The 17,749-nt window shown below is 40.3% G+C and overlaps 1 protein-coding gene across 2 annotated transcripts in view; it reads left to right on the forward strand.

Moving 5' to 3' along the window:
- Nucleotides 1-264: 264 nt before the first annotated feature.
- Nucleotides 265-17,749, forward strand: part of LOC124778031 (arrestin domain-containing protein 3-like) — a 123,853-nt gene continuing 106,368 nt past the window's right edge. For both annotated transcript variants that reach the window (XM_047253612.1, XM_047253613.1), the window contains exon 1: nt 265-727. In XM_047253612.1, the coding sequence (XP_047109568.1) occupies nt 616-727 (112 nt within the window). In that variant the 5' untranslated portion in view covers nt 265-615. The remainder of the gene's footprint in view (nt 728-17,749) is intronic.

Consider the following 17,749-nt stretch of genomic DNA (forward strand, 5'->3'; position numbering starts at 1 on the left):
GTCGTTTGATTTCCAACATTGTTTTTTTTTTTTTAATGACTCAGCTTACGTTACAGTGACATAGGTAAGACGCTTTTAATGCGAATGATTTATTATTGCGTTTTGGATACTGATAAGGCGGGAGGTCTTTTTGGATGTTCTCCGTAAGTAGCTACTCGTTACTTCGATTTCCTGTGGCTCTCCTACTTCCGCGCCTGTGGCGCTGCTGGATCGGGCAAAACAAAACAAGCCGAACTGCGCAAGACGAGGCAGTCACGTGACGCCAGCGTCCTTCATCGACACGCCGAAACATTCGTATCCTGGCAGGCGTCAAGCAGACGGAACTCGGTTTAGTAACACGTAAAGCGCCGATGATGGTAGGCACCGTTCACAGTTGGTGCGAATATTGCCGTTTAGAGTACAGTGTAGATCGTTTCGGCGAAAAACCCCAAAACGTGGCGTTTCACTGAATACTGTGTCACATCTGAATCGCCCTGCAGTCTCACGCAACTAACATCGGACAGCGAGAAATTGCTCTGGTCGTTCAGTTTCGCTGCTTTTGGGTGTCTCTGCCCTCTTGCATTTTTCCACTTCCGCTCCAATTGTTCGAATTAAACGTTGTGACAGCGGCAGAGAATGGTCCGGCAAATTCGTATATACCTCGACAATCCTATAGCGACGTATTACGGAGGCGATACTGTAACGGGAAAAGTATTCGTCAAAGTAGACGACGAGGAAAAAATCCGCTGTAAGTATAATAACGGACAGTTGTCTCAGACATGAACGTGTTTGCGATGCTGGCTTGTTCATTGTTACCTATATTTCTTTCAGTTCTTAGAGGTTAGTTTCCACTCAGTCCACATGATACTGATACTGGTAGCAGGAAAGGTTTAACCGGACAGAAAACTGCCATGAATTATAAAAACTAAACGTCAAGCTACTAACAACTAAAAACCAAATAACAATTTTGCATGTGTTTTAACAGATGGCTAACTTAATGCAACATCTTCCATGGTAAACCGCTCGTGCTTTTCTCAGCTTGTTCAACAGGTGACTGCCTATAACGCTGTGTATTGCCTGAAAGTAACGGGTTTTACTATCGGTTGAGCCTTTCGTTAACGTCTGTACATCAACATAATAAGGGCGACTGTTATTACTGTGGTTTAAGCTTATCTATGCGAGTGCTTTGTCATTGCTTTGCTGCGAGTAATGTAACATATTACGATGTATAAAATAGTAGTAGACTTCAAGAAATCCGTATTGGTAGAATTTTTTTCATGTTGCTATACCGTGAATGCTGGTTTTCCTTTCTTTTACAGAAATAAAATGAGCGTTTGAAAGGAGATCAAAAGAGATGTGGAAAACCTCTTTCATGCTTCCTAAAAGTTCATATCTTTTTTTCGGACTTCCTTTATGTTCTTTAAAAAATAACTGGTAGAACGCAGTTTCAATCTAAGACATAAGAAAACCACCCAGAAACCAATAGTATAATTCAGGGTGTTCTGCCGAGTTGTTGTTTTCCATTTTGCGTACAATATTTCAACGACCGACCCAGCTATGACCTTCAAGAGCTGTGAGTTCTGCTGTTACGTGTACTCGCTGCCTGGTTGGAGTTCAGGCAACGAGTATACATATTAGTCGACCACAGTATATTGCTCCTGGGAGCGGGGGCACTTCGGTCGACTTATCGTGGGTTTGTGTCGTGGTATTTCACGAGGACACGATGAACCACTTGATGCTATACGCACAAGAGTCCTGAAAGCATTCATAGTGCGATACGTTTTGCTTACTCACCACTGTACTTTTATTGTAACGTTATCGCATGTTTCCGATAACGGTCACGGGAAGCCAAGTGCAATAATATTGTGGTGGTGTAGTAAGAGCAAAACTCCTAACACCTTAAGGATGCAGCTATGTAGTTCGTCGAAATTTTATGCATACGATGAAAGCAACTCGGCAGAACAGTCAGAAGCATACCATTAGTCAATCACCCCGAGAGAATATGGGAGGTAATATCCAAAAATCATTTGTTCACCATCTTACATGACCCTGGAACAATTTTAGTGATACAAAAAAGAGAAATTGAGCTCCAGACGAAAATCGAACGTGTTGCAACACGCTCACCAATGGAAAGAAATTTGCAAACAAAACGCCTCTGTAGTCGTTAAGATGTCTTCCTTAATGTGCATATAGACAGATAAATGACAGATTGTAATTATTATGTAGGTGTAAAAGTTCGTGGCTTTTTTGTTTTGTAAGTTGGTATTGAGGTTGCTATGGGTTTACTTACCTTTTGTCATTTTTTTATTTGTAGTTCATTGTCGCTATTTGAGTTTACATATTGTCATTTTATCATTTCGAGATAGTAGGCAGAGCTGTGGAATGTAGAAAATGGAGTGACAAATGGAAAGATCGGAACATTTCCGAAATATTTATCTGTTTTGAATTCATTAGAGGGGTGGCGGCAGCGGAGGCAGCCAAAAACTTTTGCGCCGTGTATGGGGATAACAATTTGGGCAGAGCACGTTAATAAAATCTTTTATTCGTTTTAATGAGGGTTATTTTGACATTAGTGAATCTGTACGTTCTAGAAGACCTTCAGAGTTTGATAAACATCTCTAAACGCATTAATCCACAATGATCCACGGCACTGCACTCGAGAGCTGGCAAATATGATGAACTATGATCATTCCACCGTCGTGCGACATTTGCATGCAATGGGGAAGGTTCAAAGATTGGTGTGTGGGTACTGCATGCTAAGAGCCAAAATCACAGGAATCAGCGAGTGGCCATATGAGCATCTCTGCTTGCACGTCATCAATTAGCTCGTCAACAATACCGGCCATTCCTAACTTGTCTTGTTACTGGTGACGAGAAAATGTGTCTATACGCTAACATATGAAAAAGAAAGGAATGGTTGTGCCCAAACTAAGCAGCAACTATTCGTATACAGGGTGGTCCATTGATCGTGACCGGGCCAAATATCCCACGAAATAAGCGTCAAACGAAAAAAAAAAAAAACTACAAAGAACGAAACTCGTCTAGCTTGAAGGGGGGAAACCAGATGGCGCTATGGTTGACCTGCTAGATGGCGCTGCCATAGGTCAAACGGATATCAACTGCGTTTTTTTAAATAGGAGCCCCCATTTTTTATTACAGATTCGTGCAGTACGTAAAGAAATATGAATGTTTTAGTTGGACCACTTCTTTCGCATTGTGATACATGGCGCTGTAATAGTCACAAACATATGGCTCACAATTTTAGACGAACAGTTGGTTACAGGTAGGTTTTTTTTAAATTAAAATACAGAACGTAGCTACGTATGAACATTTTATTTCGGTTGTTCCAATGTGATACATGTACCTTTGTGAACTTATCATTTCTGAGAACGCATGCTCTTACAGCGTCATTACCTGTAAATACCACATTAATGCAATAAATGCTCAAAATTATGTCCGTCAACTTCAATGCATTTGGCAATGCGTGTAACGACATTCCTCTCAACAGCGAGTAGTTCGCCTTCCGTAATCTTCGCACATGCATTGACAATGCGCTGACGCATGTTGTCAGGCGTTGTCGGTGGATCACGATAGCAAATGTCCTTCAGCTTTCCCCACAGAAAGAAATTCGTGGACGTCAGATCCGGTGAACGTGGGGGCCATGGTATGGTGCTTCGACGACCAATCCACCTGTCATGAAATATGCTATTCAATACCGCTTCAACCGCACGCGAGCTATGTGCCGGACATCCGTCATGTTGGAAGTACATCGCCATTATGTCATGCAGTGAAACATCTTGTAGGAACATCGGTAGAACTTTACGTAGGAAATCAGCATACATTGCACCATTGAGATTTCCCTCGATAAAATGGGGGCCAATTAACCTTCCTTGCATAATGCCGCACCATACATTAACCCGCCAAGGTAGCTGATGTTCCACTTGTCGCAGCCATCGTGGATTTTCCGTTGCCCAATAGTACATATTATGCCGGTTTACATTACCGCTGTTGGTGAATGACGCTTCGTCCCTAAATAGAACGCGTGCAAAAAATCTGTCATCGTCCCGTAATTTGACTTGTGCCCAGTGGCAGAACTGTACACGACGTTCAAAGTCGTCGCCATGCAATTCCTGGTGCATAGAAATATGGTATGGGTGCAATCGATGTTGACGTAGCATTCTCAACACCGACGTTTTTGAGATTCCCGATTCTCGCGCAATTTGTCTGCTACTGATGTGCGGAGCAGTTAAAACACCTACTTGGGCATCACCATTTGTTGCAGGTCGTGGTTGATGTTTCACATGTGGCTGAACACTTCCTGTTTCCTTAAATAACCTAACTATCCGGCGAACGGTCCGGACCCTTGGATGATGTCATCCAGGATACCGAGCAGCATACATAGCTCATACTCGTTGGGCATTTTGATCACAATAGCCATACATCAACACGATATCGACCTTTTCCACAATTGGTAAACGATCCATTTTCACACGAGTAATGTATCACGAAGCAAATACCGTCCGCACTGTCGGAATGTTACGTGATACCACGTACTTACACGTTTGTGACTATTACAGCGCCATCTATCACGAAGCGAAAAAAGTGGTCTAACTAAAAACAGTCATATTTCTTTACGTACTACACGAATATGTAATAAAAAATGGGGGTTCCTATTTTAAAAACAACGCAGTTGAGATCCGTTTTACCTACGGCAGTGCCATCTAGCGGACCAACCATAGCGCCATCTGGTTTTCCCCTTAAAGCTAGACGAGTTTCGTTCTTTGTAGTTGTTTCGTTTGATGCTTATTTCGTGAGATATTTGGCCCGGTCACTATCAATGGACCACCCTGTATAGATCTGTGCACCTCAGCAAAAGATAATATCATGCATCTAGAGGAGCAGCGGCGATGTGGTGTATTACGAATTGCTTCCCCAAGGTGTGGCCATGACTGCTGAAATTTACTGTCAACAATGAGACGTCTTGGTTCAAAAATGGCTCTGAGCACTATGGGACTCAACTGCTGAGGTCATTAGTCCCCTAGAACTAGTTAAACCTAACTAACCTAAGGACATCACAAACATCCATGCCCGAGGCGGGATTCGAACCTGCGACCGTAGCGGTCTTGCGGTTCCAGACTGCAGCGCCTTTAACCGCACGGCCACTTCGGCCGGCGAGACGTCTTGCATACGCAGTCCAAGAACAACAACCAGGGAGACTGCGTGTAGTGATGATGGTGCTACGTCACGATGACGCGCGCCCGCATTCTGCTAGACTAACACGAACGCTATACAAGTTGGGAAGTCATTCCGCAACCACCTTGCGCTCTGAGATTTTTACCTTTTCCGCTTTCTACCGAACAAGCTTCAAGGAACTTCCTTTCCGGATGAAAACGCGCTCTGGTCATGGCCCGACGAGTTCTTCACCTCAAAAGCACGTGATTTCTACGTCGCGGAATCTAAAACTTATTCCAGACTGTTGTAAATAGTGAAAGAGAATATATTATTGACTAAAATCTCTGTTACGTGTGTTTATTAAACTTATGGGAAAATGCTACTAACCCAATAGTTTACACACTAATTTGCCTGAATTCTAGTTACTGGGAAATAACCGAGTCTCTCTAATAAACTAACCATATTTGTGGAAAAAACAGCATTTGTGAAATGCTGGTCAGTATGATGCTACGCTAGCATCCGAAACAACCTCAGAGTTTGTTAGTTTTGTACAGACAGTTTGTGTTTTGACGCATCAGAAAATTTCTTAGGGCGTAGACTTACTGCAGTTACATTTACAGGGAAAAAAGTTTTCTCTCGCCTATAACACTCTAAAATTTCAAGTAGGGCCTTATTCAGTTTTCTGTCCATTTATGTTATTTCAGTTTTTTGTTTCCTGCGCGACTTTATATGAAAGCAATTATTCTCGTGGACGCATCAGAATCATACGTGACATGTTTTGTTAAAGTTTTCAACAGGATATTTAAAATAATGCCGCACACCCGTATATTTAAAGTTGTATACGGATGAAAAAGATTTTTGTTGTTTCTTGTTCCTAAGCATTTACTTTTATCTATCTCTTAAAACAGGGCCTTTAAGTCAGTCGCTAGTTCCCGTTCTCATAACTAGTAATAATGATTGTTGATCAGAGAGTTATCCGGAAATTAATCTCAAGTTGGCTCTAAAGAAAATGGAAAAATAACTGAAGGAAATTTATTAGATACATCTTAAAGACTATACCTTTGGATTACTTCTCTAAATTAGTGTTCAGATGTAAGAATTTATTATATTTTTAAGGAGCTGAAAAAAATCCTCAGCATAAAATTTTGCCACCTGTGCGGCCAGCCCACGAACTTGAACTTCATCGTCGGAGGGCTCTGGGAACCAAGCCATTTTTTCATGTGCATGAAAAGGCGAAATCATTTAGAGCTACGTCTGGGCTGTAGGGCAGCTAAAAACGTCCCATTTGAACTAAGGGAACAGTGTGTGCACGAACATTGTCATGCACAAACACGCTACCGGAAGTCAAGGGACCGTGTTGTCGGTTTTCTTCATACGTCATAGTGTTACTGTTGTCGTTTTCAGTCTGAAGACTAGTTTGTTTCAGTTCTGTATGCTAGTCTATCATCATCAGGCCTCTTCATCTCTGCATAGCTACCACAACAGTTGAACAAACTCCAGTCTTTGCCGCCTGTCACTGCAGCCGAACATAAGCATCCACCACCATCTCTACCTGTAACTGTGTATGCAAGAGCAATCAGGGTAAAGATGCAGATAATCCGGCAATCACAACACAATAGAAGAGCAAAACTTTCACATTGTGTAAAGAGAAAGCAACCCAAAAACAAAGTGTCTCTCAACTCACCCTTTCCCCACCAGAAAAGAGGCAGTTTATAACGATATGTTTACGTAAAGTGTATACATAAACATACAGTTATAAATGTCCCCGTTCGTAGCCGCTAATTATAACAATATGTTTACTTTTGTGCTGTAACATATAGCTATAATCAACGGTGGAAACATATTTGCGAACGCCGACCGTGTGCGGCTGTTTCTTGTTGGATCGTCTGATCAGTCGGAAGTTGCATTGCGGAAGAGAGTAAATGCCTATTCAAAATATAATTATTTTTGGATAGCTCAACATGAATTTCCTAAGGGACCGTAGTTTATCATGCATTTACCAATAGAACATGGCGCGGAGAAAATATTTCGCCGCATACAACTTCCGTCCGATTTCGACGAAAGAATTCGTGACTGTGAACTCTCTATTTGGCAGAAACATAAAGAAAATTAAATAACTTCATGAAGGAGTGAGACATAGATTCTATATTAAATAAATAGTCCATACACCAGTTCCATTTAAATCTGAATTTATGGCAATTAATAGACGAACTTACACTGCAACGAAGGATTTAACATGGATGCCGTTTTGACTGGCACTTCTCGTAATGAAAACAATTCCTTTGACGTTTTCACATACACGTCGCACAATAAATCTACTGCTAGGCACTTTTAGTATTACACATTTACTTTACACTAGAACAATATTATTTTTTAACAATAACAATACGGCGGCAAGACATGCGCCTCCGACACACGTTACAGGAGACAAGAGAAGAATGAGTAGCTGTTCACCGAGAATATCTCATACATCAAAAAAAAAGTGTAAAAAAGTGTTCTTCTGTCCGTTTTTCGCGCCGCGGTTTTTAAAGTCAATAACTCACAGCATCTCTGACGGCGCTTCGACAATAAACAAGTTACGTCACAGGTCGTTCACCTTTTACATTCTCGCAACATTATTTGCTAACTGTAGCTGTTGCCGAGCGACTGCTCGATTAGTGAATGATTTAAAATGATAAGGCAATCACATAATGTTACAGGTTACAGCTGCATGACATTCGGATCAAAAGGTGTCCCGGGGCCCATCGGATGTAATACTGTCTGTTTAACAGATGAGGACAACATGAATTAAGTAAGGTGCCTTGTCACCAGATCCAAACAGCCCCTCCATTCATATGCCTGCTCTATCAGTGCCTCAGCATACAACCACAAAGATAGGTGTAAATTTAAAGCTAAAATGGCTTCCATACATCACTGAAATTTGGATGGATACAGGATGCACGTGTAGGAATTGAAACTTCTTGTACAGGGCAGACCTTTCTGCCTGTGTCTTCAACACATTTCTTTTTTGAAAATACTGATGCAGCTGTTCTTATAGGATGTAACTTAATAGGGAAGGTGACCTCACTGGTAACAGGGTGAAAGTAACAGGATGAAAGATGGGGTAGTGATGTTTGACACGTTCAGCTCATAGCCTGTGCCCTTTACCACAACGTTACAAACAGTGGCTATTGTGATAAACGCACATGCTAATGTCATGGTGTGCACTGCGTACTTGACGACCCATGAGGCTGTTGGTGGTGAAATCCTCATGCAGCTTATTGGTAAACTGCCCTGTACTTTTCTCCTCGTATGAGATTTCTATGCGCACAGTGCACTGTGGAGTTCCAACACCTCTTGCCCTGGTGGTCGAGTAACAGAATATCTCACACAAATTTAGAATATTGTTCTGGAAACATGGGTCAAGCCACTCATTTCAGCACTGTTACAACCGTCTACAGTAGTATACCTCTCGTCCTGCTCGCCTGATCTTTCAGGCTGCTGGGTGGGAGGTGCATCACGACCTTAATGGTACTAACGAGTGACAGGGAGAGTTGGGGGCGGGGGGAGTGAGTATGGTCCGCACTCAATACCAGCTGACCAACTGGTTGGCTCTGAGCACTATGCGATTTTCCAACTTCTGAGATCATCAGTCGCCTAGAACTTAGAACTAATTAAACCTAACTAGCCGAAGGACATCACACACATCCATGACCGAGGCAGGATTCGAACCTGCGACCGTAGCGGTCGCTCGGTTCCAGACTGTAGCGGCTAGAACCGCACGGCCACTCCGGCCGGCTCGCTGACCAACTGCTCTATGGGGGTAACAAATCTTTCTGGGTTCTAAAGCATGAGTTGTAAAAATATCTTTTTTTTCTTCATTTCATTCCTGACGCTTGTGGCAGTGGGCGTGCAACTGGAGAGCTTATGGACTGGGCCTAATACTTCTGCATGCATATGTTCATTTTACGGCTGAAACAGCGTGTAAACAAAAATTACTCTCACACAGTATTTAAGAAAAGGATGTCAATGTACAGGGAGAATTGTTAATATAGTTTATCAGTGATTAAGTTTTAATTTTGTAAAATGTAGTTAACCGATCCTGTGATAACGGAAAGTACTGTGCTAAAAAAAAAAAAAAAAAAAAAAAAAAAATTGAAAGGAGGAAATAATCGGTTTAGAGCCTCCTGGACTTAAAAAAGCATCGTTACGCAAAATATGTAGCTGAATATATGTACAACATAACTATATTAATTTAGAGTTTCCTTCAAAAACAGATTTTATAGTCTTTCTTATATGTTTAGAACAAAGACACAGCTCTTCCTTTTGTTACAACATGAAACTGCGGCAGCACTTTCTTGGGTGCGGTGCTCTTACCAGAACGGTGCATTGATAGATAATTCCTATAGACGAAGATACATTTAATTAAATAAAAACCTTCCCTGTTCGGAATGGTCTGTCTGATCATGTTGCAGTTAGTTACAGTATATGACATAGCTCCATACAATAATGCAAAATAGTCCTCCAAAATAGTGCATTCAATTAACGATTTAACAATTTAAAATTTTTGGGAAAGCTTTCAACAGTTTGACTGGGATGAGGTGTAGAGAGAACCTGATTCTAATTTAAAATTTAACCAATTTCATGATACCTTTGTGAGTATATTTGAAAACTGTTTCCCTAAGAAAACAGTGAAACGTAATTGCACGAAACCCTCTAAAAAACAAAGGCTTACTAAAGGGTCAAAATGTCTTGTAAACAGAAAAGGCAAGTGTATATTATAGCTAGAGGGATTAATGATCCAGAAACAGTGAAGCACTATAAAAACTACTGACCTGCATTAAGAAAATTTATTAAAAAGTCCAGATGCATGTGCATTATATTTGAGATTATCCTCTCTGGTAATAAAATCAAAACAATTTGGATGTTAAAAGGGAAACAGAGCAATCGAGAGTGCAGGAAGACTGTATTTATATCAAAGTTCGTTAACAAAAAATCGGAAGTAGAAGACTTTCTAATAATCATTTTTTAACTGTTGAAGAGAAAATAGGATCCAGCTATTCATCAGAAAATGAAAGGCAGTGTATGGAAGAGGCAATACCTAAGCAATTTGATAAAATTGAAATTTAACCCACCTCTCCTACTGAAATGACGAAAATAATTAATTCACTTAAAAATTAAAACTTACATGGAATTGATGGCATTTCTAACAGAGTACTAAAAGCTTGTTGCCAACAGATAAGTAGGATTCTCAGCCACGTCTGAAATAGGGAATTTTTCCAGATACGCTGGAATAAACCATTGCTTAAAATAGCTGATGCTAACAACTACTGCCCAATCTCATTTCTGACAGCTTTATCCAAAATTCTTGAAAAAGTGATGTACTCAAGAGTAGCTTCTCATTTTTGTAAAAATGGAGTACTACCAAATGTCAGTTTGGTTTTCAGAAAGGCTTTTCAACAGAAAATGCTATATGTGCTTTCACTGATAAAATATTAAATACTTTGAATAACAGAATATCGCTCATTGGGATATTTTATGATCCCTCAAAGGCTTTTGACTGTGTGAATCATGAAATTCTTCTAGATAAGCTTAAGAATTGTGGTATGAATGGGTGTTGTGATGAGTAGGACGCTGCACATATGGTTTAATTCATATTTAAGTGGAAGACTGCAGAAGGTTGAAATTAACAGTACAGATAGTCTGCAAAAATCAACAGAGTTCTTTAACTGTGGAGATATCAAGACTGGTGTCCCACAGGGTCAGTTCTGTGTCCCGTATTGTTCTTTATAGATTAATGACTTGCCACTCTATATTCATGAAGATGCAAAGCTAGTTCTTTTTGCTGATGACACAAGTACAGTAATCACACCCAGCAAACAAGAATCAGCTGAGGAATTGTAAATAATGTCTTTCAGCAAATTAAGTGGTTCTCTGCAGATATACTCCGACTAAATTTGGAGAAAACACAGTATATACAATTCTGAACAGTAAATGGCATAACACCATTGATAAATATAAACTATGAACAGAAGTCTGTTGCTGAGGTATAATATTCAAAATTTCTGAATGTGTGCATTGATGAGAAATTGAATTGGAAGAAACACTTTGATGATCTTCTGAAAATGTTAGGTTCAGCTACTTATGCTAATGGGTTATTGCAAATTTTGGTTATAAACACATCAGTAAATTAGCTTACTATGCCTATTTTCATTCCCTGCTTTCATATGGCATCATATTTTCGAGTACTTCATCATTAAGAGAAAAAGTATTCATTCAACAATAGCATGTAATCAGAATAATAGCTGGCGCCGACCCAAGATCACCTTGCAGATTTTTATTTATGGAATGCGGAATATGCACAGTAGCTTAGCAATACATATATTTGCTTGTGAAATTTGTTATTAATAACCCATCACAAATCAAAAATAATAACGAAGTGCCTAGCTACAACACTAGAAGAAAGCATGATCTTCACTATTCTGGGTTAAACCTGACTGTGGCTCAGAAAGGGGTGAATTATGCTGCCACAAAAATCTTTGGTCATTTACCAAATAGCATTAAAAGTCTGACAGACAGCCAACCAAAATTTGAAAATCCATTAAAAGAATTTCTGAATGACAACTCCTTCTACTCAATACATTAATTTTTAGATATGAAGCAGTAACTAAAAAAAGTTAATCGTGTTGTGTAAAGAAAACTTAATGTTAAAAGGAAACAAGTCATATCATTATGAAATGTCGTATTCATGATCAATGGAATGTAAATGTAGTGTAACAATTTTTACGAGGGTTGGAACTTTAATAGTGGCAACTATTTATTTACAGCTCATAGAAAGTTTTACTGACCTTCACGGTAGTCACCAGCATTGGGCATAATCTTAGCAGTGGCAATTGTGTTGATAGTTCGAGCGGCGCGGTCTATTGCCCGACGAATTTGTAGCAGTTCTGAAACGAATGCCGTGAAGTGTTGCCTTCAGTTTAGAAATCGAGTTGAACTCACGAGGGCTTAAGTGAGGGGTGTGCAGTAGGTGGTATAGCACTTAGCAGCCCCATCAGTCAAACAAATCAGTAACAGCTTGCACTGTACGTTCTTGAGCATTTCCTGCAAAATGATGGTCAGACCCTGCAGAAAGTGTCATCACTTCTGTCTCTAATCTGGTCTTAGGCTGTGTTCCAATAATGAACAGCATAGAGATAGAAGTGATGACATTTTCTGCAGGGTCTGACCATCATTTTGCAGGAAATGCTCAAGAACGTACAGTGCAAAGCTAAGTGCTATACCACCTACTGCACTCCTCCGACTTAAGCCCTCATGAGTTCAATTCGATTTCAAAACTGAAGGAAACACTTCACGGCATTCGCTTCAGAACTGCTACAAATTCGCCGGGCAATAGACCGCGCCACTCGAACTGTCAACACTACTGGCACTGCTAAGAGTATCCTACGACTTCCACATCGCTGGCAACGGGTTATACACAATGCTGGTGACAGCCGTGAAGGTCAGTAAAACTTTGAAACACGTATCTATTTTGTACGAGCTGTAAATAAATAGTTGCCACTATTAGAGTTCCAATCCTCGTAATTAAGTGAAACACTGAACAATGTCAAATAAAGAGGAAAAACACCGTACATGTTTGTTCAGGCGTTTCTTGTAATGACGTAAGGGTTGAATAAGAATATTAGACGACATATTTTGGAACTGTAATCTAATGTAATTAGATAAGTACTTGCATGGGACAGAAATAACTAGAGAGAATTTTCTTGCCTATTCTGAAATTTCTACTAACGTATGTCCGTAGCTCGTGGTCTTGCGGTAGCGTTCTCGCTTCCTGCGCACGGGATCCCGGGTTCGATTCCCGGCGGGGTCAGGGATTTTCTCTACCTCGTGATGACTGTGTTTATCATCATCATTTCATCCACATCGACGCGCAAGTCGCCGAAGTGGCGTCGAATCGAAAGACTTGCACCAGGCGAGCAGTCTACCCTACGGGAGGCCCTCGCTACACGCCATTATTATTACTAACGTATTTTCTTTATTGTCTAAATGTTTGCATAGCATAATCGAAATCATAATTGATACTATTGTTTCAAGATGGACTACCGTTATTATGCGTCTGACATGATGTGAATATTGGCATCCATCTGTTATCCCGCTGACCTGCCGTAAGACAAAGCCTACTAGAGCTCGAATAAAATATTTATTCATTTGTACGTAACTAAGGGGAGTTACTTACGAATATTTATACTCGTGTATCAATTTTTCTTCATTTAATAGTGAGGAAGGTGGCAAAGGGTTTATTTTTTCTTTATGATTACATCATGTATTCAGCCTCACATAATCGCAGAACTCCTTGCACCACCCTGTCCTGACTTCGTTGTAAAAAAGTTCGAGAAAACCTTAACAATGATAAGAAACCATTAGCAATGCCCACGCGCAATTGTGAAAGACATTTGCACGCAGCCCATCGTTTCCATGCAATATAGCATTTAATTCGTTAAATGCATTATATTTACCTTGACTTTTTAAACCACCAAAATGTAAATTCATATTATCTGCACAAAATGCCACAAATTTGTTTTTATCGAGCTCAAACATTTCGACAGAACTCATGCAGAATTTTGAAATTTCGTCACGTTTCGTTAAGCAGGGAACTCACCTTTAAAAGTTTGGTCTGGATTCCTTCATTAATATCCAAAAACTGCCCAACGAGAAATGTTTTAGCAGCTTTATAATTACTGAGATCAGCGGGTATCCCATAGAAAAACTTTTTGGTATTATCATAGCTTTGTTTTAAGAAGCAATAACGCCTTTTACTAAGGCTGATACCTTAGCTCTTGCTAAACTAAACTTTTTTGAAATGTGAGAATCGTCAACCGTACCGCTATTAAGCTTATTAGTACAATCACTAGATCTAAAGGTTTGGTGATGCTTTACCGTAAGGTAAGTAGTATAAGCTCGGCTGTTCGAACTTTTGTCTCTTCACTTGTTTCCTTGTTCGAGGTTTTACAAAATAATTTTGAGTTTTACTGCAGCTCGTTCTGTTAACACGTTTCTTTGACTTGTAGTGATGAACACTGCCAGAATGCCCACCATGACAGGTGCAAATAAAACATTTACATACAGAACACACTGCTTCGTAATCAAACCAACCGTTCTTGATGAAATTCCGCTCCATACAATAAGTGTCACCGAATTTGCAGGCACATTTTGGATTGCGTTTGGCAACTCAGTCGCAACAATTCGACTAATACAGAAGGCTACCTTCTTCAACAAAACTACTCTACCGGTATTCTGACAATGACAGTAAGTGGCGGGACAATCGGGCAGTTTTCATATCTCTTCGCAAGTTGCAACCGCCTTGGAACTACTACAACAATACAACTTCTCTCCATACTGAAAAGAGGACTGCAGACGAGACGCTGACTTTGCACCAGGAACTGAGAATGTCAATGTTGGAGTGCATCCACAAGTTTCTATAAGAAATCGGTAGTTGTGAAACCATGGGACGTACGCCAGATCGTTTTGCTGTTTTAGAGTCTGATTAAAATCTCAGAAACGGAACTTCCCACGACTGTAAAAAGTTTCTTTGGCAGTTATTGTGAGGTTTCAGAAGATGATATTCGTGAAGAAATTCTATGCAGAAGACTTCCGCAAGTCGCCTAAATTCCAAAAGAAGAGTCTCCCTGCTGGACAGCTTTAAGATTCTTACAGCTCGTGCTTGAATATTAATTTTCTAAATATGTTCCCAACATCATTTTGGCGTCTGACTTTCTGAGTTTCGTTGGCATCTTGTGAGAGCAATTTTTCAGAGCTCAAATTAATTAAGAATCGTCGTAGGTGCACTACGAGTCTAGCACAACTATCTAGTTTGGAAATTTTGTCAATGAAAAATAGTATATCTTAAGGTTTCGATGTGGATGAGGCAATTTCAAATATACAGCAGAAAAAGTCAGAAGAAAGAGATTTCAAGCTACATCCAGCACTTCAGAAGCCCTTTGGTTATTGATACCGGTACTGCTTCATCGATGATCAAAATTTATTTATAAAAATGCGTTTTATTGTTTGTTTTCGTTCATAAACACTGATTACAGAAAGTAGTTGACATTATACTTGGATTGCTTAACCACTCTTGTCAAAAAATTGCTACCCCAAAAAAAGTTAGGGGTACATGATTTTTTTTCCGGGGGGGGGGTCATGTGATAAGTTAAAACACGGCATTTTAGGATGCCAAACTACCTAGCTACGCCACTGTCCTTACATCCATGTTCATCTGATATACGGAGCTGAAAAAAAGGGCGCTGAGGTCGATCTTGAGAAGGCTAACTGGACACTTTACAGTCAATTTTCTGATTACAAATGGTGTGAATGTGTCCGGGACTGAGTGGGTCACATTATGTATGTGATCTGTCAAGCCGTTGATGCATCCATCCCCAAGTCATCAGCAACACCTAGGAGGTAGCCCTTGGTTGAGTGATGAGTGTAGTTCCACAAGCAGGGGCAGGTCAGTGTCTATTAAAAGGTTCAAACGGTGCCCCACAGATGAGAATCTTGCAAACTTTTTGATGGTGAGGGTAAAGAGATGAGAATAATTAGGAAGAGTAGGTAAGAAGAAGTTGTGACAAGAGTTCCTGAAATCCATCAGTAGATCAAAGTAAAGTGTGGGAATCCATGGGATTTCCTTATGGGACTCATGACTCCAAATAGCAGTTGTATAATAGCAGGGATGTCTCCTAACACAAGAGACATCACCCAGACAATAGCTGAACTTTTTAAAACATTAAAGGCGAGCGGTTCTAGATGCTTCAGTTCGGAACTGCGCTGCTGCTGTGGTCGCAGTTTCGAATCCAGCCTCGGGCACGGATGTGTGTGATGTCCTTAGGTTAGTTAGGTTTAAGTAGTTCTAAGTCTAGGGGACTGATGACCTGAGATGTTAAGTCCCATAGTGCTCAGAGCCATTTGAACCATTAAAGGCAATTAGAGCCAAGATCCAACATTCTGTCACGGTCAGGTGACACAGGAAAGGGTTGGCTGGGTGTTTTGTTACACCGACATGGAAAAATACAACTGACCTTTATCTCTACAGTAACAGGATTCTGCATAGTCAGTGGATTGTGATACTGTGTCCGGTCATGACCTGATAATGTAGAGCTAGTTGCAGTTGAACTAGCGGTCGAAGAAGGTGAAATTCTCCTTCATCTTTTTAATGAAATCTGGCTGAGAAGGACATTTCCCATAGCATGTAAAGAAGCTATTTTAATCTCAGTTTTAAACCCAGGGAAGGACTGTGCTGATCATAGTAATTATCATAATGGTAATATCACTAGCTACGTAGGAAAGACACTAGAGCCTGTGGTCAAATGGTGTTTAGTGTATGTCCTCGAAACCAGGTCACTATTAAATTGCTCCCATTGTAGGTTCAGGAGGTATCACTTGATAACTTGACCCTGCTAAAAGCAGCAACTAAACTTTTTTCTGCATGAGCAACACCTTGTCAGTGTATTCTTTGATTTGGGGAAAGCCTAAATACTACTTACAGTCCTTCATATCAGAAAGGTTTTTGGATTCAGGGTAGGAAATGTCCTGTCAGAATTGTCTAAGCAGGAGAATGGCATCCCTCAAGGGAGTGTTTTAAGTGCAATGGCATTTGATATCATAATAAACAATATTATGACGATGATAAGGTGTCTCATACAGAGCTCCTTATCTGTGGATGACTCCTCCATCTTCTATGTCTTCCAAAATAGCACCAGCGATTCATCAGTTTCATTTTGTGATTAGGCAGTTGGAGAAATTGGCGAACTCCACAAGTTTCATATTCTCTATGTAGAAAACTGTTTGTGTTGATTCTAATCACTCCTGGTCTCTTATTAATTTACCTGTTTTAAAACTTTGGGGTACCATTCTTGATTTTAAGGGAAAGATTAAATATGTGGATCTCACTTTTCGTGAAAGATTAACGTGGCTGCCACACCTTAAAGACCTGAAATTTGGATGTCTCAAGGCTTTAAACATTTTCAAATGTGTCAGTCATAGGTCTTGGGGAGCAGAACAATTATAAAGGCTTTGTGCAATCCTGGCTTGAATACACATACCAGATTTATGGCTCAGTAAAATCTTCATACCTTTATATGTTGGATGCGGTACACCTTGAGGGTACTAGGGAGTCAGCAGGAGCTTATTATCCAAGTCTAGTTTTTATCTTGTGCGCAGGGGTTGTGAGTGTGCACTGTTCATTGGACACCATCGCCTCTTGTTATACCAAACAGGCCCCAGATGTTCCTAAATCACCATCATTGATCTGTTGTCTGGTCACCACTGGAATGTCGATTCAACTATCGTCCAAGGGTAATGAGGCCATTTGGGATCCATGTGAAGGGTAAAATTATTACAGCTGAATGGAGTTAAGGTCTAAAGCCAAATGTTGGAGTAGGGAATCCCCTTTGTTACTAAAAAGACTCACATCAATTTTATACTGGAAGGGGTTACAGGAAGATCTGTATCCTAGATTATTTGTTTAAAACCAAATTTTACAAGATTTTAAGTTCTACCCAGATTTTGTTAGTGTTTTGCTGGTGGATCGGAATTGGGAGACTTCATCGGCTTCTCAGCTGTGTGC

The sequence above is a fragment of the Schistocerca piceifrons genome, chromosome 2 (assembly GCF_021461385.2).
Source record: "Schistocerca piceifrons isolate TAMUIC-IGC-003096 chromosome 2, iqSchPice1.1, whole genome shotgun sequence".
Classification (NCBI taxonomy): domain Eukaryota; kingdom Metazoa; phylum Arthropoda; class Insecta; order Orthoptera; family Acrididae; genus Schistocerca; species Schistocerca piceifrons.